At 40.0% G+C, this 27,186-nt stretch overlaps 1 protein-coding gene across 3 annotated transcripts in view; it reads left to right on the plus strand.

Moving 5' to 3' along the window:
• Positions 1–27,186, plus strand: part of creb5b (cAMP responsive element binding protein 5b) — a 51,192-nt gene that overhangs the window by 3,343 nt on the left and 20,663 nt on the right. For all 3 annotated transcript variants that reach the window (XM_028011557.1, XM_028011562.1, XM_028011547.1), the window contains exons 2-7: positions 2,148–2,225; positions 2,524–2,617; positions 4,986–5,107; positions 7,288–7,445; positions 19,414–19,540; positions 20,966–21,073. In XM_028011557.1, the coding sequence (XP_027867358.1) occupies positions 2,148–2,225; positions 2,524–2,617; positions 4,986–5,107; positions 7,288–7,445; positions 19,414–19,540; positions 20,966–21,073 (687 nt within the window). The remainder of the gene's footprint in view (positions 1–2,147; positions 2,226–2,523; positions 2,618–4,985; positions 5,108–7,287; positions 7,446–19,413; positions 19,541–20,965; positions 21,074–27,186) is intronic.

The raw sequence follows: 27,186 nt of genomic DNA on the forward strand, positions 1-27,186 counted from the left end.
ACAATATTGGAGTGTTTTGACGGCGCTTCAGGAAATAGCCTGTACCCATGAAAAAAAGGGACACCTAAATAGTGTGTGAAAGTATTCATGTTTGTCGTTTGAAGGGTGGCTCTGGCTAAATCACAGGTGTGTTGCAGTTCTTGCACGCATGACAGGCGAACACGAAAGAGAAAAAAGTGATAAATGCGACTGTGGAATGTGTGAATCACACCGCTGTAAAACGGCTTACAGCAAACAAGAAAAAAATAAGTAAATCAAGAATGTGATTAATTAATGTTTTCCAGATCGGTAATATGACAGGTGATGTAACAAAGTCGCAAGCTTTTGATAATGTTCCGATATCAATGGTTTTTTTAAAATTTTATTTCAGTGTCGTAACAAAACAGTAATTTAATTACTGACGTTTCAGTTTAATAATGTTTCTACTCATTCTCTACACCAACAGATCTACTTGTTTATCATAAAGTACTAAAGGTAAAAAAGGTTTGAAGGTTTAATTCTAGAATTGCGTTAACATCTGGCACTATAATCTTGATGGGCTGCTCTTCTGTATCTCTCCATGAACCATTATCATTGTGGAAAATATTAATATCTGATATTAAAATATAATGCACTACTTGAAGAGGGTTTTAAGTGTTTGTATCTTTTGTAGAGTATAACAATGCTCTTGATCATGCGAAGAGCTCATAAAAATGTATTATGTTGTGCAGCTTTAAAAGTTTAACAAAGGCAACAACTGGTGTATCTGTGAATAATTTAAAATGATACACCACTCATAAACAAATGTTGCATGTCATTTAACTGTGAGGTTCACCCTTTTGATGGTTTTGCTTGTCTGAGGCACTGCCAACATTTAGAAAGTGGAGAGACTCTACAGTTACTCTCTAAAGAGTTACAGTTTTATTTGCTATAAACAAAAAATGGCAAACATCACCACAGATTTTTCTTAGGTTTAGGATGAAACAATTCTTTTTGTTTATATAAATTTTTTTATGAATGCATACAAAATACTGATCTGATCTGCTAATCATCTTTTATTATAACTTTTTTTATTTTACTGTTTTTGTTTAGATTAGCTGGTAAAAACCACGTCTACCTGTCGTTCATGTGTCAGTTATTGGTTACGTCCCAAACTTTGAATGTTGATTGAATGCTTTATTCTGCTGTCAACAATTTATATTTCACACATATATGAAGATCACGATTTCATTTTTAAAATGTGCATTTTTTTCCTTTTTTTATTATGCCAGGGTTCCATTTTATTTATTTTTTTTTTAAAATCAGTAAATCACAGAGTCAAGGGACATATTTTTCTAAGATGTTTTGTCCTCCATTTCTCTCGTAGAACCTAAAATAACAGCTGAAGTCATTTACTTTTGACAAGTTGGAGCTCATGCACTCTTGTAGCACACTGTTAGCGCGAGTGCAGTCTAATTTTTAAGGTTGTTTGTCATAGACCAAATGGACTTCTGACATCTAATTATATTTGTCTGCTGTGACACCACTTCCCTTTCTTATTTTTCCACAGAGAAGTGTACCGACTAAGTTCAATAATATCTCAAGAAATTACAAAAAAGTTGAAGATATAAAGTGACTCCATTAAAATATTTTCCACTGAAGATTTATTTTGTCATTTAACTGTAAAATACAGACGAGTGTTAAAGATAGAGAAATTTTTGGAGTTATATCTGAAAAACGAACAGTTTTTTTGTCTTAAGATTAATGATCAATTACATATTTAAGACATGTTTTATTACATCATTTCTCTGAAGTTACGGTAAAGCCAATTTATGTCTCTTTTGTGATAGAGAAAATGTAAAGCTTTTGTGTTTATCGGTAATTGTACATTTTCGTTAGATACTGCATGCATATTATTTTACAGGGTAATATGATAAAATGAAAATGCTGCTGTTGTGATATTCATGTTTTTATTTTAAGATGAGGACATCATTTGCAAATACTTTTCTCAATTTACTCTCTGTATTTCTTAAATAATATTAACTTTTTATATAATTTCCCCACCCCTTTACTTGTGCGTAAGCATTTTGCATTGACAGTAGCAGTGTACTTGTTCCTTAAAGTGCTGATAGGAGATCTAGAGTCAGTCAGGTTCCCCTTTTGATTAATTTATATGTCTTCTCTTGCAGTTTTATGAGACGCTGGCCAGAGGGATGAACTCGGACCAGGAAAGGCCATTCGTGTGCAATGCTCCTGGCTGCTCTCAGGTTAGTGTATATCTATAAATGCATATCTGGGGAGATTCACACAGGATGTCTACGTGCACATGTCTACCTAACAGCACACAGAGCAAAGAGCAAATCTAATTACAAAGTAAACAGCCAGTGTACAGTATTTAGAACTACACCAGTTATCTAGCATCTATTTTCTAGATTAAGAGGTTTCTCCAACTTATTTTTGCCTTTGGTCTAAACTAAAGGCAATTGTCTAAAGTATCCAATTTTCCTTTCTATTTACTGTTCTTGCTTTTTCTTCTACATACCTCCTGGTCTTAAAATCAAACAGCGTTTTCCCACGGAGGATCATCTGATGATTCATCGTCACAAACATGAGATGACCCTTAAGTTCCCCTCCATAAAAAACGACAACATGCTATCAGGTGAGTTACATCGGCATCAATGCAGACCGATTTGCTTCTGGAACCCAGCAAGTTTCTGATGCAGAGGTGTGCTACAAGTGACTCAACCACAGACATACTCATCTGTCATCACAAACCTTTATGGCTAGTCCTATACAAGCTGTTTAAAGTAATGTAAATTATATGGTTTGTTAGCCTATGGCTCAGGAACGTGCTGTTCCTACCGTTTGTGGTCACCATATTGTGCTTCTTTTCCTGGATAACACTTTGAGTAATTTACATCTTCAGATTTTTTTAGGTGAGTTTTAATTTTTAAGTATATGCAATTATATTCACCTTATCTTGAGGTCATGTGTTAGGTAGACTATGCCTCCCCAGCTATTGTCTAACTAACTAAACCAGATTCTTTCTTCTTTATTATTTACACTGTTTGGACTACAGGATCAGCTTTTGTAGGCCGAGTGTCTCATAGTCTTCTGTCTGTGTTACAAATTCTCCGAATTACATGCTAAACTCAGGAGAAAATGGTCAGCAGTTTACCATTACCCATAAGCCAGAGCTTAGTCACACATGGTAAAGTGTCTAAACAGTCTCCTTAGTTTTAAAATAAAGTGAACAGTGTTTGCTTTTCACTGGGCAGCATCCCGGATAAAAATGAATAGCTTCCTTTTTTTTTTTAGTTAGAGAATGAATTAATATCTCACTAAAACAAGATTGAAAAGTTACTCTAGGTAAAACTGTATTTTGGGTTCACAAGTCATGTTGAAAGTTTGTGTCAATCCCCAGTCTAGCCAGAATGAGTAAACAGACCATGAAGCATGCTTTTAGCCTTTGAAACAACCGTGATCCTAAAATCACCTTCAACTGTCTGAAACCTGATATGTTGCACCCCCCCAGAATGTCAAGCTGAACGCTGCAGCTTTCGGCTGAGACCCCCCTCTCAGCGGGAGGAATCTGTTCTTTGTCGGCAAAAATGGTGCTGTCAAGGGAGCATCTCCCTCTCACCAACTAAAGGCTCTAATGCTATTTTAAAAACCAAATGGGTGATGGTACCTTAGAGTGCCTTCCAGCCATAGAAACCTTTTCTTGTTATGATACAATGTCTGTTATTTGTCAGTCCCCTTTACTTAGTCTGCCTAATTAAATCTATTGCAACAAATTTCTCAAGTTGCTTAATTAGTAAATGTAATCTACATGTGCTTAGTTTAATCTCAGTATAAAAATGAAAACTTCTAAGGCGAACAGATTCACGAAGACCAAGAAACACAGCAGACAGATCCGGGATAAAGTTGTGGAAAAGTTTAAAAGAGGATTTTGTTATAAATAGATCACCTGAAAATAGAAAAACCGAGGTACAAATGCAAACCCACTAAGACATGGACCTACATCTTGTTGAAAGAGCAGGCCTGGCAAGAAGAGCATCATTCAGAGAAACAGGTGTGGAGGAAAAATAACACTGGACATAAACCTGAACATATCATGCTGTGGGGATGCTTTACTTCAGCAAGAAGAGAGAAGCTGGTCAGAGTTGACATGAAGATGCTTTGAGCTTAACACAGACCAATCCTGGAAGAAGACCGATTAGAGGCTGCAAAGGTCTTGAATCTGATGCCAAAGTTCACCTTCAAACCTGATAACAACCTTAATGTACAGTCAGACCTACAATGGGAGGTGTAGAGCAAGTTATATTCATTTGTTGGAATTGCCTTGCCAAACCTCATTGAGAATGTGAAAGACTTAAAAAATTACAACAGATGCTTTTCATCAAATCTAAATGAGCTTCAGCTATTTTATCCAAAACTGAGCAAAAAATCTGAGTCTCCTGATATGCAAAGCTGGTAGAGACATACCCCCCGTAACCAGGACCTGTTACTTTACTGAAATATGATTCTAAAATACTTTGATAGATTTTTATTTGAAAAAAAAAAAAAAAAAATTAAAACCACGTATTCTTTGCCTCTCATCTTACAATTACCACTGCTTTGTGTTGTTTAGTCACATGAAATACCAATAAAATAATTGAGGTTTGTGGTTGTAACATGATGAAATGTGGAGAACCTCTGGGGGGAGAATACTTTGAAAGGCACCATATATTCTGTAAACCTGAGGGGGGACCATTAGCTTAATTTCAGTATTACTCCATGTGTACTGGGATATGTTTCTGTCGTCATTTCATTTATGTTGAAAAGAATGTTACTTTTCTTGCAGACACGATGTTCTGCGGCGTGTCACAGAACACACCGTGTTTTATTGCTAAATGTTTCCTTCACGACAAAGTTTGAGAGCAATTTCTTGCCAATACGTATGCACTCGTAGCCTGACAAAATAGTTTTATCAACTGTTAAGACGTTGAGTGTTTAAGCTCGACAAAATGTTCTTTGACTTCCAGACCAGACGCCCACTCCGACCCGATTCTTGAAGAACTGTGAAGAGGTCGGACTGTTCAGTGACCTGGACTGCTCCATTGAGCAGGACTTCTGCAAAGCGCAAGAAGAAGAAGACAGTAAGCAGGTACTGCAAAATAGAGGAGAAAGCCTCAGACCCAAAACCCAGAAAAACCCAAAGCCACAACCCTCCACAGGGGTTGAGTTTTAAACCACTATCTGTGCAATCATCTGTCACAAATAGATACCTACACCATGTGAGCTTATAAAGCCTCCCAAATAGATTTTTAAAAACACCCTAAACCTCACCTAACCACACCGCTCCCTTTTAAGAAGCCGGTGACCACAATTGTTTGTGCACTATCTTATTCTGTCCTCTATTCTCACCTTGTTGTTTTAGGTACATATTAGTCAGTCGTGACAGACGAGGTCTAACAGATAAAGATTTGTCATCCACCTCTGATGAAGAGAACTCAGATCAGGTTCTTCACCTGTAACTTCAAGCAGCTCCTCGGTTGCCTCTCAGGGGAGGGAGTCATATTTCTTCCAAGAAATAAAGTCAGACCACTGAGGCAACATCTTGGCTGTAACAGCAAAACCAGACAAACTGGCCTGACTGTCCTGCATGAAAGCAGAGGTCCAAAATGTTATATTCATCAGAGGACATCTTTGTTTATGCATTATAGCTCTGCAATGTGGCATTTTCACCTGGGACATGGATACTAGTCAAATCAGCAGAAGACAGACTGCTTATTTAACGTCTGGGAACATGTGCGGAGCATGCTGCAGCTAAGCTGTTTTCTGAGAGTTTGGCTCAGGAGCCTGTCTGTGTTCAGGTCAGCCATGTCTAGCCTGCCCAGCCTGTGTGGTTTATGACGGGAGGCTCTGCTAAGTCAGCAGGAGGCGAGTCGGAGCAAGACGATGTAGGAGTAAAATGCACAATAGGCAGAGATAAGCGGCGAAAGCTCTCAAACACCTGAAACACTGAAGTTAACCAGCAAAATGAAAAAAAAGTCACATGAGTATGTGTTGTGCAACAGTGCAATTTGATTAAGCAAGTGATTTTATTGTGTTTTTGTTTCATAAGTTTACTCTTCTTCTCATGTTTTAATATTTAAATGACAGTTATCTTATGTTTGTTTATGCGTTTCACTAAAACTAAGGAAGAACTTTTGGTTTTGGTAGTTTTATGCTTTTGTTTAGTTTAATGATTAAATTAAACTGGATCTATAGAGCCACTCAGAAGCTTAAATAGATTTATTAATAACATAAATGTCATTGTGTCATTGACAGATCATTGTGGGTCTTTTACTTTGTTTTAATGATTCCTTTGCTGGGGTGGAATAGAACTACGATTGTCATGATTTAAAGCAACGTCCATCAGTTTCAGTTTCATAAACACGAACTGATTGAAAATTCATTTTAGGAGTTTCACTTTGATCCAAACAAATTGAAAGTTTTACATACATACTCATGTTTATTTAAATGTCCCTAAGCAAGCTGTAGGAAAACCACATTGTTTTTGTAGTTATGAACAAGCTTCTGACATGATTCCAGGAGATGATCTAATTTTTAGGCATAATCCATGAAGTTTCTATAGGGTTGAAGTCAGGATCAGTTCAAAGGTTTAATGTTACAGATCTGTGATACTTTGACAACCAGGTATTAGCAGACGGATAATGACTGAAAACACACTTTTAAAATGATTTTGGAAGGATATACAGCTTCTAAATAAAATGACCTTGACCTCAAACTTGGTGAAAATGGATTACGCTTAAATAGCAGGTCCATGCCAGGACACAATTAATTTGCTTTTGCCAGGGAGTTCATGCAAGGCTAGGCCTTGCTAATGGCTCCAAAATGTGTCTCTGTAACTTTCTAAGAATGGTTCGAATTTAAAAGCCAAAAATTAAAGTGACGTTTGTGCCAATGATGCAAGTACATAACATTCCAAAACTTTACGAACCCATTGAAGGGACCACCACATGAGAAAAAAAACGCACACCATATAAGATGCAAAATGTTGTTAACCCAGAGTTATTTTGCAATGGCTGTTATTATACATGTCTCAGCCTACATAGAGTTTCCAAGGAACCTGGTCTTCATTAGACTGTCAGCGTGTCCCAAATGGAACGTGGAAAACCTTGTAGAGCATAGTTTACATAATTCTCCGTTACAGCTTAAAGATGGGTGTGTGAGGAAGAAAAGTTCAATGATTGCAAATCTGCACACTTGTGCTTCAAATTCATTCTTAACCTCATGTGCACACTTTGCTTTTTTTTTCTTTCTCTTGCTTCCTCTTTGCAGAACATCGCACTGCATGGACAAGCAGGTCAAGGTCAGCACCAGCAGTCCCACGCACGGATGGCCAACCATGATACCAGCATAGTGATCCAGCAGGCCCTTCCCTCTCCCCAGTCCAGCTCAGTTATCACTCAGGCTCCCTCCACCAACAGACAGATAGGGTGAGTGAAACACAAAACCCAAAGAAAAAAAAAATCCAGGAAGAGATTAGCATGAACAGCAAGTAGTCAGACTCTACATTTAGTCTCTTTGTCTTTCTTTTTTTGTTGTTGTTGCATTTATGTGGAGCATGTTTTGCTACAACAGACAAGGGCGTAGTAAGAAAGTTTGCCATAAAACAAATGATCTAACAAGTGGCAGATTGTATCCTCTCACCTCAAGTGTGGCCCTGTTTAGTGACAGCTTTAGGCTGAGCCTTTGTGTTCGTGCCAGCTGTCATTCCTCTGTCGTCTGTGAGGTAATGTTAGTGTTTAGTTACATTTCGGGCGCTGTATGTGGGGCCAGAAAATCATGTTTTACTGTTCATTCGAAGTTGTCTCAGAGCAAAAGGTCTCAGAGGATTAGATGAGGTTATTTCTCAAGCCACAGTCGTGAGTGTCAAACATTTCATGTTTGAAAATATAGTTTGGTTTTTTTTAATCTGTGTGAGAATTTCGGTCACCATCACACAATTGCAAATGGGAAGGGTAGCTTTAAAGTAAATCATTATTAATTGAGGATTTATTGTGTAGCTGGTTGTTTAGAGTACAGGCTAATCTTTGTATAGGCATAATCTGACCTTGTAAAAATGTTTGCCACATTTTCCCTGTCTTTTTAACAATACATCACAAAGGTATTCATACCCCTAGATGTTTTCCCCATCTTGTCCAACCAGTGAGGTTAGCTGTGGAGCAACTGGGGAGACAAATTTTCGAGTCTCGCCACAGAATCTCAGTCTGGACTGTGACTGAGCCATTCTAACAGATGAATATCTCATGCATATGGTTTTGCAGCCTCTAACTAATTTCCATCCGGTTTTGCCCTTTATTTAGCTGCACTCCTGAACTGTGGATCTACGTAATTCCTCCAGCGCTAACATGTGTCTCTTGGCTGCTAATTACTTAAAGCTCTCCTTGTGTGGCCTGTAAACTTAGTAAAATGCCATATCATACCATGCAATGCTTTTCTTTTTCATTCTCTAGATTTTGGGTCAAGCCGTATTCTGTGAGATGCGCACACCTTGGGGTTTTGCTTTATCACCTAATCCTGTTTCAAACTTCATACATTTGCCCTTTGACAACCATTAACTGTCCTACTCCAGTCCTTATGCCGTAGCTCCAGCTGCATTGACACTTTTGCCAGAGCTTTGTCATTGTAACCCCAGGCCTCTGGCTACCTAGTTAAACATTGAGATGGCTCAGTGTTAAGCTGGTCCTGTGTTCAAGTTGTCCTGTGTAGATTTACAGCTCGAGGAGCTGCTGAATATTGGATGGGAGGCCCATCTCTAAGCCTGACTGACACCTCGTCAGGCTCTTTGTTGAGCACAGAGATGGAATTTCATCCCCTCAGAGGAGCAGCAAATCACTGCCAGTAACAGAGACCTTGCTAGGCGCTGCTTCACCTGAGTTCACCTGTCAGTATGAACTCCCTACCTCTGTGATGCACAATTTCTCTACCTGTCATCACAGCTTGCAGTTACCGCAGCATCTTAAACAATTTGGTGAGAAATTTGCACACTTTTGCTCTAGGAGCAAGAGGACAATCAAAAAATCACTTCTTCTGTGACATATTTTTGAGAAAACCTTGCTGCTCATCCATGTGATGAATCTGTGGAAGTGCAGTTTGTTTACAGTGACTAATGAATCCTGACACATGAATAGGAAGAGTAGACCTACACAGGAGAAAAGCGAGCTGGAAAGTTTTACATCAGCAGGATGTAAATCAGTGCTTCCACAGGAAGACATTTGGACTTACCAAAGTCTTTGTGCACAGGATCTCTTTACAAGGACACCCAACATGAAAAACGTTGCTTTGCAAAAACTGAAACAGTTATCCCAGCAGTGATTCCCTGTGATGAGCTTAAATATCCAAGTTATCCACTAACAATGCAAAATGAATGAGGTTTGCTCTATTTTTATTTATGTTTTTTACTGATTTTGCAAAAATTGAAAAGAACTTTTTTCCTTATCGACCAAAGTGTTTTTTTAAAACTGTGAAATACATAGCAGTCACCCTTGTCAACAATGGTGAGGTGTATCTATACCTCTGTCATAAAGCTTTAAATACTGTCACACTTTAAGCAGCTGTTTGTTACTAAATGAGACTAACGATATAAATTTAATCTCACTTCACTCCACTTCCTCATTTTGCTGCGTACAGAATAAGCATCCAATGAATTAGAATAACAAGTCATTTTCATTGCTTCACAATGTTTACTAAAGAGCTTTGAGGCTTGGAATCAATTAGGATAGGTTTTCCTCAAGACCATTTAATTCAGGACTGAGTTGAGCCTGCAGCTGTGAAACCCGAGGACTGCTCTCTTTCTCTTTTTCTCTCCTTTGCTCTGCTCCGAGTCCTCAAGGTGGGTCTTTGGGGACCTGCGCTGACACAAAACAGTGTTAAAACCAGGCATAAGAAACAGCCGACAGATCCTGATGTCGTAGCTCGTGCCAGTTCATACGGAAGTGCTCTGAATGCCCTCTGCCTTTCTGATCACACACAGCTGGTGCTGAGTAATGTCCCGGTTAACCATGTTGGACAGTCCTGGACAACAACGTGAGATACAGGGTTTTGTGGAAATCTCAACTTTTTGACTTACAATAAGTGGAGATCTGAACATAGATGGGTGTGGGCACAAACTATTAAATGTGACATTCTTCTTTTTTTTTTTTTTTTGGCTCAACAGAATAATTTAGTCCAGTTGTTTGTTTCCATTACACATTACAGTCAAGATGAACACAGCCACTTTAATTAAAAAAATTGCCATCCACGTGCGGGAAACTATTAATTATTTATGTAATATTTAAAGACATCTTTAAATATTTTCTGCAGTGTGTTTCCTTCTAATGCTTTCCTATGGCAAAAAACTAAACATGTCAATTATGTAGATTAAGGCTTTAGATGACCAAGCACCATAACCATACGTTCTTTTAATATTTTATTTGAATTTTATTTGACAGACCAGCAGAAAGAAGGACATTATTATAAGGTGGAAATGATGCATGGTTTCTGAGTTTTCTTTAAATGGAATTTCACAAATTCAGGTCATGTGAGAAACAAATACTGCATGTAGCAGAAGGTTCTCTGGTCAGACGACACTCAAGCAAAACTTACTAGAGGAACATGATGGTGGCAGCATCATGCCACCATCATCATGGGGAAGGGGTTGGTCTTGGTTAATACATGGCAAAAAAAAAGCAGTAAAATCTGTTAGAAAATGCAAAAGACCTGAACCTATTTGAATTGTAGCATTTTCATAGTATGTGAGAAAATGAATGCAATTGAGAATCTGTGATGCAGGAGATGAAATTTAATGTTCACAGATACTCTGGATTCACTTGAGGTATTTTATAAAGATTGAACCTACACACCAGTGTCTAGATGACCGAAGCCGGTAGAGAGATAGCCCAGAAAATTTGCAACTGTAATTGTTGTAAAAAGTTGTTTTACAAAATGTTGCCTCAGAGAACCTCTGTATAAATAAATGCCACGCTTTTCAGATTTTCTTCCATTTCACAATTAGCCTCAGGGTTTGTGTTGGTCTTATAAAATGCTGATTAAAACATTAACCTAGTTAGCTAAATTAGATATAATACTAATAAAGATGCATGAATAGTTTTGCAAGGCCCTGTTGGCTAGTAGGTGCCAAACTTTTCAGTATGAGCCAGTGATTCATCATTTACCATCAGTGTGTGAAATTTCAAGCTGCAATCCTCCAACCACTGAATTAATATGTCATTCAGCTTTGGTTTGTGACCATGTAACCAGAATAGGTTTTGAAGACTTTGTTTAGTACTTTTATTCAAATAGCATAGTTGTATTAGATTTGCAGAAATGTGCAAATCTAAAATCAATACGAACTTGCCATCCACGATGCTCATTTAGAGTTTGCCTCATCTCTGCAGATAACCTTTGAGCTTTCTTTTAGATGTCACATTTATAACTTAGCTCCACTCTGGGTGCGCTGCATGCATCATGTCGAGCTTTGTAGGAAGTCATATCGTGGTTTTGTTTCCCATGCTGCTGTAAATGCACACCATTTTTCACACCTTAGTCGCCCAGCTACTTGTGGTCCTTCTTTTTGCCTTTCAGGGAAGTAGCACAAACACATGCTCATCTTCATGCAAAGGCCTGGGTGATAAATAGGTTTGCTGTAAGCCCTTTGCAGAGAGATTTGGTGGTACGCCGACTGATTATTTAGGACCATGGTTTGCTGTCGGTTAGCGACTTCTGTCAAGTGTGTGATTTATACAAGAAAGGTTTGGAAGGCACATTTTGTTTTTTTTATAGTGATTAAGCTTGTGCTGTTTCTATGGTTATTTGAATGTAAGATTCTTTATAGAGTTGATCCTTTTGTTGATTTTTTTCTTGTACTAAATATTTTGTGCATTGGAGTCCCCTTTTTCTACATGCATGCAAATAAACTGCATCAGCTCACCTATGCAAATACAATAGCAGGTAAAAAGAAATGCTTCTCATAGAGAAAACGTTGACTTAATGTTGTTCACCGTTCAAACCAAACCATTCCATTCTTGTTTTTGATTAGATATGTTTCACAAAATTGTGTAAAGGAAGATGGCCCATCCTTTGTGAAAGTGTAGGGTCTTTACAAAATCTTTACATCTAAAATGTGGGCTCCATTTGCACGTTGGATATAAAGTGCAGCGTTAGTCAAGCAGTAGACAGACAGATGTATCTAGGGTAATAAATTGCAAAAATTAAAAGACAGCGAGAAAGCAGGATGTACATCTGACCTGAATTAAGATGAGCTCATTGTGTACTTCAGCGGGTTTAATAGTGCGTTTGTAGAGGAACGCCCAGACTCTGTTCCCCTCTCATTCCAGCGGGCCTGTGTCATCTCTGCCCCGGGGCCACCACACATGCAGGCTCCTGCAAATGCAACTCACACATAGGGATGTGCCTTGCTTCTCCCAGGGTAAGTGCAGGGATCACAGCGTGGGGAAGTGTGGAAACCGAGGGATCAGAGGTGGACAGGGAGGAGGAAAAATGGGATCAGAGGTAGACGGAGAAGAGGAAGAAGGGTATTAGGAGGTGGATGGAGGAGGGAAAATGAAAGATCAGGTGGGTGGAGGAAACTGAGAGAAGAAGAGCAGCATTTTTATACCAGGAGGATGGTCACTTGTTGGGGGGTGGAGGGACAGACAGAACACATGTCTGTACAAGAAAAGGAAAAGACACATCATGTCTGGATGAAAGAAGGGATATAATAGTATTTGAAGAATTAAGGTGTGGAAAATAACATTTCAAGATTATAAAAAGAATGTGACGGTGGAAATAATAGGCAACAAGAGAAGACATGAATCAGAATGAAAAGAAGAAAAGTTCAGCGAAGGACTAATATGCAGAATGCTAATCAGATTTATTTGCATGTTTGTGTCCGATGAAAAGCGGCAGCGGTGGAATGTGAGAAAGTGAAAGGAGCTGCGTTTGCCAGCTGTTGGAAAACCAGTGACGACAGGTGTCAGGTTAACTTGTTCAGAGATGACTTAGGCTGGTGGGTACTTTTTCTGATTCACTGATGGTATAACTGTACTGATATAATTTTGTTCATAGTAAAAACAAAGAAGAAAAAAAACCCGTCCTATCCTTTCTCTTCTTGGCCTAAATGTAAACAACTCCACTTTGGATGTACTGTGACTTGCTCATAAATTCAAACAGGATCCCATAAGCATGTACTATGATATATTTTATAATAGAATTTTATAATATAGTTTAGAGCAAGCAGAGGATTGTAACAAAAAGCATTCGACATTTTCATAAAAATCTGAAAGGTGTCATATGGTGCATCCAACCAATGTTATAATTACAGCTGAAAGTCTATTGGGGAATGTGTATTGTTCTTTTCAAAATAGCAAAAGCCTATTCACACTGGATTGACTGCGCCTGTGAATACCAATTTTCACATCCTGCCACAGATTATCAATTGGATTAGGTCTGAACTTTGAATGGGCCATTCTAACACTTAGTTATACTTCGATCTAAACCAGTACACTGAATGCCTGCGAACTAAAATTTGCACCTTTGCGAAGTTTATTTGTAAAAAATTTTTTTAGAAACCTATTTTCTTTTCCTTCCACTTCACAATTGAAATATCAAACAAAATACACGATTTTGTTTGTAACACCACAAAATCTGAAAAAAGTTCAAGGCATGGGAATACTTTTACAAGGCGCCGAACAATGAAGCTTATTGGTAAAAAGTGTTATTGACAGCCGTTCATCAACTGTGCTTTGGAAAGGGTTGACTCAGCCTCTGGCCCCCTAAAGTGAGGACACCCCATCCAAGATCCTTCCCAGTGAAGCTCCCTCGCTGCATCCGTCTCATCTGTAGCACGCTAATAAAAGTCAGCCTGTGTTGTAACCCATTACAGCTGATTTATTTGATCAGATTCGTATTATTTCCTCAGTCCAAACCCCATGGCACTCTCCTCCCACCAGTGATTAAAGGCAGTAAATCATGGGCAGGTCCTGCGCAGTGTTTACTCTAAGAGCCAGGCAGCTGCAAGCTGTTTGAGGCCCTTGTTTCTTTTTCTGTTTATCGCTGTTCCCATGGCGACTGCACCACCATCTCCCAAATGTCTGGAACTTGGCCCTGGGCTGTTTTGGTTACGTACAAAACTTTTTAGCTGCTGCGTCTATCCCGAGCTCACAGTGACTTCACCCAGCGAGGAGCCAGTGCAGCGATGCTGGAAGGGTCCAGGAGAGAAAGAGAGGGAAAGTGAGGCGCAGAGGAGAAGAGAGGAAAGCAGAGGAGGGAGGGACAAAATCAAGGGGTATGGAGGCACTGGGTGGGGGGAGGGAGAAAAGCCAAGAGCATTACATCATTGCTGGAGCAGAGTCAAAAAGGGAAGGACGTGAGTCAGTGGACTGAGTGAACCTCTCTCCGTCTTTCGGCCGCTTTGGATGACGGCCAGGCCGCTTGTGTTTTAAGTCCCAACACTTGAGTTGGAGTTGGGGACTGGGGCGGTGTGCGCACACTGCAGGTTTGATTAGAACAGAGAGACTTGAGCTCAAGTATGACCACCCTGAGGGGCCCAGAAAAGAGTTATACCAAACTAATAAAACGAAAGAAAAAAAGTTTTCTCTTCCACTTAGGAAAAAAAAGTACCAGAAAAGTGACCGTCAAAGGAGAGAGCAGAACAAAAAAGCAGTAGAGGGGTTCAGGCAGGGAAGAAGATCCAGTAATGATGTCATGGTGGAGTGAAGGTGGGCGGCGTTGGTGGTATGGTGGTGGTTCTTGGGCGGGGATTGAGAAGGAGAGCGAGGCACTCAGTAATGTGAGAGTGCAGGGTCAGGACTGTGGAGTGTCTACCTGCTCCCCCCAGGGCCCTACGGCACAGGCTATTATCAACCCCTCAGCCGGGACTGTTATTATTCACTCATATACATACACACATGTTCCCACAACGTAAAGTATGGCGTGACTGCAACTTAAAGGTATTTTTGTTGTTGTTTTTTGGTTATCTTAAGGGTGTTATGAGCACAAGAACCTGCTAACCCACATAAGAAACAAAACAGCGTTTGGGATATTTACTTCATTAAAAAAAATACTTTTATGATTGCATGATTAGTCAAATCCACAAATCGCATTAAACACAATCTCCTGATCAGTAAGGAAGTGGTTTGTAAATAAAAGCCATAAATTGTTTTATGTGTTATACTCTCTGAGACATCTAATTATTTAAACTGAAAAAGCACAGAGTTTAATACACAGAGGAAGTTCTGTCAGATGCTTGTGTTGTTTTTCCCTCTGTTCAATTAACAGACTGTTTTTGTGTGAGGTGGTGACAAACACAGACTTGGTGTTAGCCGTGCTAACTCCTAGGTGTGTCCTTTGTAAATAATTCAGAGGGACCTTCTTTTTAGAAAGCAAGAGGCTACATACTGTACCTGCGCTGTGCTCCATTTTAATTTGTGCTATTGTGATTTTCTTTCTCTGGAGTCACAAGAAATTGAAGTCAGGATCAATAATCTATGAAGCATATATTCTTTCATGCATAACTAGAGTGTCCTGCAAGTATTCATTCCCCTTTGTCTTGTGTTACATTGCAGCCTAACAGAACAGTGTGTTGTTGAAAGTTTACGTGACGGACCGGCACAAAGTAGAGCATAACTGTGATGTTGAAGGGAAATGATAGACTGTTTTATAGAATGTTTAAAGAAGAAAAAATGAAAATAAAAATGTGATGTGTGTTTGTATACGTCCTTCCTGCTATTGCAAGTCTGTTGATGTGTCACCCTTCCAGCCGCATATGTGGAAACTTACATTTTTGCTTCTTCTTTGCAAAATAGCTCAAGGTCAGTCAGATTGGATGGAAAGCACCTGTGGCTTCGCATATGATTCTCAATTTTATTTAGGCTTGGGCTTTGACTGGGCCATTCTAACACATGAGTATGCTTTGATCTGCCCCAGTGGTTCTTAACAGTACAGGGCTGATGGTCCTTCATGTTTTTGATGTCTCTCTGCTCCATCACACTTGATTCAAATTATTGCATTTTCTCCTCTGCATACCATCAAGTGCTGCAGAAGCCTGTTAGTCACCCATTCACACACTTTACTCAGAAGTAAAGTGTGTGGCAGCAAGGACACACCTAAAACATGCAGGGCAGTGGGCCCTGAGGACCAGGGTTGAGAAACACTGATCTCCTCCATTCCATTGTAGCTCTGATTATATGTTTGTAGCTGCTGTCCTGCTGGGACAGGACAACAGTCCAAGCAGGTTTTCCAGCCTTGTATTTAGCTCAACCTATCTTCCTATTTACTGTGACCAGCTTCCTGTCCCTGCTGAGGAGTAGCAGTCCTGCATCATGATGCTGCCACCACCATGTTGTGGCTATTCAGATAGATGTGTGTTGTTAGATTACTGCCACATATTGTTTTAAATTTAGGCCAGAAAGTTCAGTGTATAATAAGAACAGAGTACCTTTCCCACATATTTGCTAGGTCTGCTACATGGGTGAAGAAAACTGTTGAAACTGGACTTTCTTTGAGCCTCCTTTCATTCACCAATGACTTTCTTCTTTCCCCTTATTTGTAAAGGCCAGAGTACTCCTGAGCTATCATAGGCCTATGATAGCCTTTCAGTTTAGTAGAGTGCTGCTGTGGTAATTCAAACTACAACAAATTTTATTTAAGTATAGCCAAGGAAATTGTATTTATTTATTATTTTTTTAGTTCTTTTTATTCCACTTTTGGAATTGGTCAATTCAAAATTTACAATTAAATACATTGAAGGTTGTGGTTGTGACGTGGGTTATGCGGAAAAGTTCAAGGGGTATGAATACTTGTACTTATCTTTAAAAAAAGTTATTATTTGACAAGTTAGCAGGACAATAAAGCTAAAGAAAAAATTATATTTAAAGCTGGACACATAAGAATACTGTAAATAAAAAATTGTGCTTCTAGATTTAGAGACTTGTTCAGTCATAAAATTCAAATTGAAGCACAAAAAAATCACCTCTTGAAGCTATTGCTTTATGTCTACAAAGTATTAAAAAAATCATTAGGCAGATTTTACAAACATGCAAACTAGTTTGTTTTTTTTTCCATTCAACTGTTGCTTTTTTCTCTTACATTTCCAAAGTGTTCATGTTAAAATAGTGTAAATGTGGAGCCATGCTATACAGCTCATTGTACTTTCATGACTTTTCCCATGTGGGAATGCTTGGATTCGCCACGCTGCTCAGGTGTCATAAGTGCTGTTAAATGGGTGTGATTGTGATAAATTGGGATGTTAGACAGGACTGACATGTAGTCAGATGGTAATAGTCCTGTATGTGAACGTGTGTGTGTAGCAATCAAAAATGTCTGAGGCATAAATGCTCATTTTTAGGTCTGGAAAAATACAGGTATTTATTCAGGTGTGGGACTGTTTGTTCCACTGCACCCCTCTATTTTGACATCAGTCCTTCTCTGCTCACTATTACGGTAGAAAAAAAAGGCGATGCTGTCGATTGATTTCTCTAATTCATTCAACACGCCTTGCCTAAATGCTTCTACCCAGTTCTATTTTTTAAATGCTGAAGAAAACTGAGCTTTATTGACTCTTCGAGCAGCAGCATCCATCCTGATGTTACTGATAACTGGAGAATTATTGATTTCACTGCTCTGGGTTATTAAAAAATCATGCAGAGAGTGCCGTTTTTAGGTTGTAACTTTATGCATGCATGCGTCCTGCAGCTGGAAATTGATGTTCTGACAAGTGGGGATTTAGTGGCAGTTGTATAAGTGATGTGACAGCATGCAGATGTAGGTAGCATGGTTGAGCCATGCAATTGAGACGTGACTGCTGTCATTAGCTGAAGCTTAGCGCAGGCCTCTCTGCATATTACTTATTGATGTGGCCTCCAGTATTCATTGGCCAGTTGTTCGGAGCACTTTTTCGTGGTCACTGAAGAGGATTTTCTCCACAGCTCTTCCACATGCGATGGCATGTGGTAGCTGAGAAAAAAATTATTACTCACTAAGGATGACCACTTTCATTTATTCCATGAATATATATATATATATATATTGGCTGTGTAAAGTGGATTCAAAAGATGTCAGCAGGAGCAAGCTGAGAGCAAAAGTTCTTTAAAATTGTGCCGAAAAGGCATGAAGGGCCAAAGTGCACCTTTTATTTGAAATCTTAACGATTCTGTGCTTAATTCAACTTCACGTGACACTGCATGTAATTTGTGAGGATATTCAAATTTTTTGTTCCCTTTTTGACGTTTGTAAATCTGCTGTCCATTGCAAGTAGGATGATTTAGCTGTATATGTAATATTTGCTAAAAACTGTAGCTGGTTAACTTTTAGGGAAGTGGGATTAGATGCACATGAGCCCCTTTAAAAGATGAAACCTTGCATCATATTGATTACATGATGATTACATATTAGGAACCACTAATTCAGATATAGACCACCACATGTTCTCTTTTATTTATTTCTTCATCATGTATGTCTTTTTTAGTATTTTCTTGTGGTATTCAGTACTATTATTTCCTGTGGCTCACCATCTACGAACATTTAGTTTATTTTATTTACTCTTCAATGGAGTGCATCAATGTACGTAAAAAGAATTAGAACCAATAAGTGTGTTTAACTTAGACGGTATCGAGAAAGTAGTTGTTCTAATTGTTTTTTCGGTTACTTTTTTTTCCTTTTTTTTTGTAACCAGAACTGCACCCTGAAAGTTTGAATAGAAAGTTTATGCTTATGTTTCTAATTACATTTATTCATCAAAACATTGCATTTAGAAATAAGTCCTTTGGATTTTATAATTTGGATCCTAGAATGTCAAATATTAAGATTGCCTTTTAGGGGAGTTTTTAAAAAATTATTCATACATATAGTCAACCAAATCTGAATTTTTGTGCAGTGTTTCACAACCAACCATCCACCAGTTTTTGCCTGACAAGAGGCACGTTGTGTCCACTTTGACAAGAGATTACTTAAAGTAATTTTCTCAATTTGACTCTTAGTGTACTGTAAGGAAATGTATCTTTTTGACTTTATCTACCAACAGGAAGTAACTTGGAGTTTATTTGATTTGATCAGTGCTCACAAACTGTCATATTTCATTAGAATTTACTGCCCAACCATTGATCAGATCCCAAATAAATTAAATTAGGGTGTGATATAAATTTTTAAACACACAATTTGCAAATAAATTCAATTATAAATGAGATTTAAACTTTTTTAGGATTAAATATCTCCATATAAAGATATAAAACTTCTCAAAAATACTTCTCTGCAAAGAAAAATACATAATCCTTTGGTTGTGGGTACAAAATGAAAATAGGAAGGGACCCAGAGAGCTGATGCAGAGCTGGTGTTAAGGATGTTAGACTGCCAGATTACAGTCAGTATCAGAGTACAACTTGATGTTGTGATGTGTGTGTGTGTGTGTGTGTTTGTGTGTATTTTCAGGCCAGTCCCCGGCTCTCTGTCCTCACTATTGCACCTACGAAACAGACAGAGGCAGCCTCTGCCAGCCTCCATGCCTGGAACCCTGCCAGACCCAACCATGCCTGGCTCCTCTGCTGTGTTGATGCCCGTGAGTGTAACAACAGATTACAGTGCATGTTCACCCATTGAGGCCACCGTACGCTCTCTGTGTACTGCATGTGGGTTTGCTGTTGGGGATGTTTTCTATCACTATTAAAATTACTGCCCTGCAGAGTAAATCAGCTCCTGCAGGAATGAAGGATTCGTCCTGCGGGTTTAGGTTTTAAACTCTTGTCTTTAAGAGATTTAGAACCACAGTGTGTAACAGAAATAATAACAATGTGCAGAAAGCTCCTCGCATCAGGATATAACATATGTTCTCTTTGTAACTCAAGACAAGCTGTGTTTATGGTACGGAAAATGTCCCTCCCATGTTTATTAAATTAGGAGCTAAGTGATTTGGGGGAAGATTGACGGTTCAGGAAAGGGGTGCAGGTTTGGGTGATATTTTTACACAAAACACACTTACTGCAATTAAGGTTGTGTGTCAGGTTCTAGACCTAAGTCTCTGCGGACACAGGGTGGAGGAAGGGGCTGCGGCAAATTGAGGGGGGGTCATTTCTCTTTGAGACCACCACACCAGCCAGAGAGCTGAGAGGCCAGAGCACTGTTCACTCCCACACATACATATATATGCTTTTAGACTCTGAAACAAAGGTTTCTTCTTTCCTGCTTACATTTCATGGCAAACGCTACTCATATTATCGCCCTTGCACAGGTGACCTTTCACCCTTGTCAGCTTACCCAGCTGATTTCCTCACATTCAGGTTTCAGGTATCAGTCAGAGGCAGAGCACATCATCACACACTGATACACACCGAAAGCCTTAAATACTAATCATTCTGATTTAATCCCCATTTGTTGCATTAACGCACACTGTAGCTAGAGTGACCAAGCTTTGATGTTTTACTCTGACAGAAAGTCACAGCACTATCAGAAGCACATACACACACATATACATACATGTATATATATTTGCACCACACACTCCTTTTGCACTGGCTTCCTGTGTTAAGTCCCTCCGTTCTGGCTTCCTGTTTTGGGTCAGCTCCAGTTATCATCACACAGAGCTGTGCACAGGGTCAGCCCATCATGCGAAATCAGGCTCTCACGCTCTCTCATCTCATCCAACGTAGCCTGGTTGGTAAGAGTCTGACACTTGAGGGTGATTTTGTGACATAATCAAGGTATTTCACCAACATTAAAACAAACAAAAAAACATAATTTCAGCAAATGCATGCCACTTTTTTCAGTTTGTTACTTGAATAAAATTGTTACAACCATGCAATTTCCTCCACTTCAAAATTTTGCATTACTTTACGTGGGTGTGTCACATAAAATCTCAATGAAAAGCATAAAAGTATAGAACTATAGAGCGAAAAGAAAGTGAAAGGTTTGGAGGTGTATGAGTAGTTTTGATGGAAAATACCATTAAGTGTGTCTGTATCTTTATTTTATTTTTTTTTATCTTTAGATGGAGAGGCAAATGTCCATGGGTTCCAACATGATGGGCATGCCGAGCCCCGCCCACAGCAACTCGTGCTCCACTCACATTCCCTCAATGCACTCTGAAGCCAAACTGGTGAGTATATGTGCAAGTATCCACAAGGATACATACTGATTTCTGCACACACAGACACACAAGTGTTGCAACTTTCTTTTCCACTGGGCTGTGCCAGCAACGCTGTGCTCTCAGGCTTGTGTGGATTTCATCATTCGGTGGGTAATCAAAGCTGAGTCTCAACCTGCCAGTGCAGCGCTGGCGACTCTGGCTGGAATAATGGGCCCTTTATGTGGTTGTGGGTTGCTTGCCCACCGACTGCCTGATGTATATCTTAATGTACAGAACATGTTCTGTAGGTCCTGCAACTTGTTAGCACTAGTTTAACGCTGTGGGGAAAAAAAATCAAATGACCTCATCCCTCACAAAGCAGGCAGTTACGGCAGTGGGAATGGGATGTGTATGAAGAAGAAGAAAGGCTGAAAGATGATTGGGCTTGTAGTTTAAGGAGGCATGGAGAATAAATGACAAGGCAAAAGAGTTGGTGGGAAGTTGATGTGACGTTTTGTTCTTTCGTCTGCATAGTCTACCACCTTATTCACTTTTAACTGACTGGATGATTAATGTGCATTCACTTGGAAAGGTTTTCTACCACAAGAGGGTAAAATGAAAGTTTTTTTTTATACATATATGATGTGGTAGTAGTAGTGCTTATTTGTGAGGCTGAAGGAAATTATACATTGTTAGCAAAATTGTGCAATGTGTCATTCCCAATGAGGGAACACTTTGTACTGTTCACCACTAGTCTTTTGGAGGATGCCTCTATTGTTGATTTTTTGTAAAACCTCAACTTCAAATTAGATGGACAGCATCTTTGAACCTCTAATCTCTGGTTAAGTTATATCGTCTGATACATGTCCGGCTTTAAAGGTTGTTGTTCTGCTGCAAAGTGAAACACTGTGCTAGTCTCAAATCATCTCTCCAGTTTTTGGAATATCCCAACAGCATGATGCTGCCACCACTATGCTGAACTGTGGGGATGTTCTTAACTGTGGGTTCAGGGCAATGTGCTGTATTAGTTTTCATCACACATAGTCGTTTGCATGTAGATCTGAAATTTAAAAAAAAATCAAGTCCTAATACAATACATGGAAGTTCCTGTTTGTAATATGACAGCTGGTGAAATATAAGTCTGACGACTTTTGCATTGCACTTTTAAATATTTGAAAAGTTGCTCTCGAGGTGAACAAAACTGCTTATTTCTGTAGCAACGTAGCCAACGGCAAACCTTTGTTTTCTTAATAAATAAGCGCATAGTCAAAACCTTGATAACAAAAAAAGCCCAAGCTATGATGAAAAGCTTTGGCCAGTTCGTAATGTTTGGAGACTCTTGCAGATAGCAGGTCTTTTAGGGGAGAAACATCTTGTAGAGAGGAAAGAGGAGGTAGCAGGGGTCATCAGAAGAGTTATTGCTCTGATAGAGGAGAGCGAGAGCAGTCCCAGGGCATTTAATTCTCCCTCTTCCTCCTGCTCTCTCAAGATTGATCGCCTTTGTAGTCTTTTGAATCTCCTCAACCGTTCCTATGGTAACACACTAAGGTAACACAATATTAGTGTATTAGGCTTATCTCTCCTCTGGCCGTCATCCAGACACATCTTACCTCTTTTTTCCTCCTACTATCTGTGTAATTGAATTGTAAATGCTCGGTTAGCTCTCCCATAAACATGTGCTCTCTAAATGGCTGCAGGCCCCCTTAACCATGCAACTTTCTGGTTTGTTGGCTGTTCAGCAACCAAATTTGGATCCATTGAGATTCTGCTCCCTGATGTCTGAACACGACTGATGGAATTCCCTGATTGTGGGCAGAAAGTGAGAGACTAATTGTGTTATCTGGGTGCAATCTCCAGCACAGGTTTCATAAGCATAGACCGGGTCTCTAATGTCTATGATATCCTCGCCGGGCCCTGTCAATAAATACGGCCATGCTATCGGATAACTGGGCCATGATCAGGCCCATGTGTCCCCTGCGACTTTCTCAATCCGGCTCTAATCACATTACCCCGACCATGTTGACTTTCCGCCAATTGGAAATCTCCGTACTGTAACCCCACACCTCAGAGGCGCAGACCTGGATGGACTCTTCCTGCCAGCGCTAACACTGGGAGAGCGGAGAAAGGGATTGAGTGGGATTCTGACAGGCATGTAAGCAATACACACACAGGCAGGACAGGCAAGGGAGATGGAAGGTGAGACGGTATTGATGTTCGGTGACACTCAACAGTGAAAAGTTAAAAGATTTATGTTTCTAAAACAAACCTTGCTTCAGTTTCCTTTGTCCTTTCTACGTGAAAGCATCACAACACATTTCTGTGTGACTGTTTGATATTCTGCAGAAACTGGAAGCACTGGTTGCAGGGCTATCCCTCCCCTCAGAGAAAGCATGCCCAGAGCATGGGGCTAATGAAGGCTAATTGATTTTGTGGTGGGCCAGAGCAGAGCAGGACTGTCTCTGGTGTAAATAGTTAATGAGCCAAAGGACTGCTGTGGCCCCTGGGGGACTCATATCTTGCTCTGAGCTCTCTGTTTGCGCTCTTTGGGCTGAAGACTCTATCACTGTGATTCTTTGTTGTCCAGATTTCAGCCTGTAAGTGCGGTCGTTTAAGTGGTAGAGCACAGCCTGATGGTGGAATAATCGACACGCCTGGCTTTCCTTAATGCTTCGAGTCGCTTTCTAAGGGTTGGAATGTTTTATTAATCTTGTTTCAAGTGTGTTTTTCCTTCTTGTTTAGGACTGGGTGCTCATGGTGCCGGGTGTGGTTGAATTCTGCTCTGTTGTGGTCCAGGGAATTGAACAGTACGTGTTGTGTGCTGGAGGTTGTGGGATAGTTGACCCTCGCAGCGTGGAGGAAACACAGTAGAGACGAGGCCAAGTTCCACAGCTTGCCGGCCAAAGCATTACATCACTGCGCAGAGCCAGTTCTCCACGGGGCCTTGCAAACCGCTCGCGCACGCTCGCGCATACATCTCATGCCTCAGCTCTGTGTTGTTGTCGTTTGCTTAGTGACAGACGCTTAAATGGCAACAGACTAACACACAAACAGAGGGAGGAAATCAGGAAATTAAAATAGCATGCAGGGAGCAATGCCCATGCGTGATGAACATGGACAAGTGATGAAAAACTGATTAACTTGTTTTCTTTCTCTCTTCATGCCTTCTATTCATGCGTAAAAGGTTTGATATCTTCAGGGTTACTCTTCAAGTTTGAAAAGTCTGAAAAGGTTCATTTGTTTTTCAGTTTTTAGGTATTCACATATAGGGAGACAAATATGATAGAGCATGGATTTTTAAAAATAATTTTGTGAAATGTATACTCTGTTTTTTAGATATTGTCTTTGAATAAATCAACACATCAAAGCTTGATTATTGCCCATAGATTTTTTTTGATTCAAAAACAGAAGAAAAAGAAAGAGCCCTTTAAAAATAGATATCTGTTGACTTCCGGCTGAATGGCGGTGGAGTAAGTCGTGTCTTGGCGTGCTCCTGCGGGTTAGCTGTTTTTTTTTTCGGTTATTACCTGGCACATTTTCTCAACTTCGACTTCAAACGATAACTAACCAATACATTGAACACTATCCTTTTTTTTTGGACATTAAAATGCCACCAAAGCCGGTTAAAGGAGGAAATTCGATTCAGTCCCACTTGCGGCTTGCCCCTCGTGGTGAGTCCTCGGCCTGTGCTGAGTCAACTCTTGTGTCGGAGGCGGCGGCCCGAGCCGCTGCAATTAGCGATGTCAGCAGTCTTAAACAGGAGCTGCTTGCGGCTCTCCGGGATGACTTTACTGCTATACTTAAAGCAGAGTTTCATGCTGTTCTTGGTGAAAGTCTTTCTTCGATTAAGTCCGAGCTGCTGTCCTTCAAGAAGGAATTGTCCTCTGGCCTCACTGCGGTGCAGGAGAGTTTTACGGGGCTAAACGTAACGGTTGCTGAGATGGAGAAATCCCTATCCACCTGCACTGATGACATCGTTGGCCTCCGGAAGACAGTGGACAGCCTTACTAAAACTGTGGCACAGTTGGAGGACAAATGTGATGACTTGGAGTCCCGGTCCCGGCGTCAGAACATCCGCATCATTGGTGTCCCGGAGGACGACCCTTTATCGGCTTCGACGGCTGCGGTCTCTCGGTTGCTAAAGGAAGCCTTCGGTTTCGCGGAGGAACCGTTGCTCGACCGCGCTCACCGTATCCCGATCCCGAAACCCAAGGCAGGTGAGCGCCCTCGCCCCATCGTAGCTAAGCTACATTACTACTCTGACTGTGTGAAAATCCTGTCGAAGGCAAGGGAACTGCAGCGGATTAAGATGAACGGTACGACCATCTTCGTTTTCCCCGATTATACTGTTAGGACGGCCCGAGCACGGGCTGCCTTTACAGATTGCCGTCGCCGACTCCGTGGCATTGAGGGGGTCCGGTTCGGCTTGCTCCATCCGGCCCGGTTGCGGATTACCCATGGTGGAACTACGCGAGTTTTCACCTCTCCTGAGGAGGCTAATATCTACATCGAGTCCATTACCAAGTGAGAGCTATAATCATAAGGATTTGTTTCACATTCTGGGGACTTTGTTTTGTCTGGTTAAGTAATATTTTCACATTAAGGAGAAATGGGAAGAAAGGAAAAAAGAAAAAACGGACTGTTTCGAAATAGTTGGGGCTTACTTGTGTAATTCAAATGATGGATGTTTTCTGCAGGTGTTGTTGATTTCCTAGAATAGTGCCTATTGTATATTTAAATTTTCTCTCTATTCTGCTGATTCTGCAGGAGTCGCCTAGTATTAAAGGGAGCTTTTTTGTTGTTGTTGCGCTGTTTGGCTGTAAGGATAAGTTTAAAGTGGCTCCTGTTGGAGTCTGCACGGTCCCTTCATTTGGGGAAGGGCAGAGTGCAAGTAAGGGGTGGGGGGGAAAATGTTTGTATATGTTTTCTTTTGTTTTTTGTGATTTTTTTTTTTTTTTCCCTTCTTGGGGATGGAGGGGCTGGCGATATCTTTCAACTTCTGTTATAAACAACTGGTCACATGTCTGTTGATTTGAAAGCATCTGTTAGATTCCTAAGTTGGAATGTTAAAGGTCTTAATAGTCCAGTGAAGAGATCTAAAATAAACTCTCATCTGAAGCGCCTAAACCCTGATGTAGTATTTCTACAGGAAACACATCTGCAGAATGCAAATTGGTCCAGGCTCAAATATTCATGGGTTGGAGAGATTTACCACTCGGGCTTCAACTCGAAAGCTAGAGGAGTAGCCATATTATTTAATAAGAAGGTTCATTTCACAGCATCAAAAATAATGCGAGACACAAATGGCAGATTTCTTATAATTGCAGGTAGTCTGTTCCATACCCCTGTCTTATTAGTGAACATTTATGCACCAAACTTTGATAATCCTGATTTTATAAATAATCTATTTAGCACACTTCCTTTTCTTGACACTCATTTGTTGATTCTAGCTGGGGACTTGAACTGTGTAATGAACCTAGCATTAGATCGCTCCTCATCTCGGGCCTCTACGCAGTCAAATATGTCTAAATCAATTTCGGACTTTATGACCCAAAATGGGTATGTAGATCCATGGAGGGCACGTAATCCGCTAACTAAGACGTATTCTTTTTTCTCTCAGGTACACCAGTCCTATTCCCGTATAGATTATTTTTTTATTGATGGCTCTTTAATGCATAGAGCCACATCTTCTGAATACTATCCGATTATTATTTCTGATCATTCCCCTTTAAGCCTTGATATAAACTTCATGAATAAACCCCGTTCTTGCCCTTGTTGGAGATTTAATAGTCTCCTGTTATCAGATGAAGCATTCAATAAATTTATCCTATCAACAATTGATGATTTCCTTACGTTTAACAAGAGCGACACAGTTTCTTTCTCATTATTATGGGAAACATTAAAAGCCTATCTTCGGGGTCAGATTATTTCTTTTTCAGCTAATGCTAATAAAAATATCCGTACTAAAATATCAGAAATATCAACAAAAATTCAGGAAATCGACAGGCAAAATGCCACTAATCCGTCATTCGCTTTACTGAAGCAACGACTGGATCTTCAAACTGAACTTGATCTCCTAACAACTTCTGATGCGGAGCGTCTCTTGATTCGATCTCGAGCCTCTTATTATGAGCATGGAGAAAAAC

This window comes from Xiphophorus couchianus, chromosome 3 (assembly GCF_001444195.1).
Source record: "Xiphophorus couchianus chromosome 3, X_couchianus-1.0, whole genome shotgun sequence".
Classification (NCBI taxonomy): domain Eukaryota; kingdom Metazoa; phylum Chordata; class Actinopteri; order Cyprinodontiformes; family Poeciliidae; genus Xiphophorus; species Xiphophorus couchianus.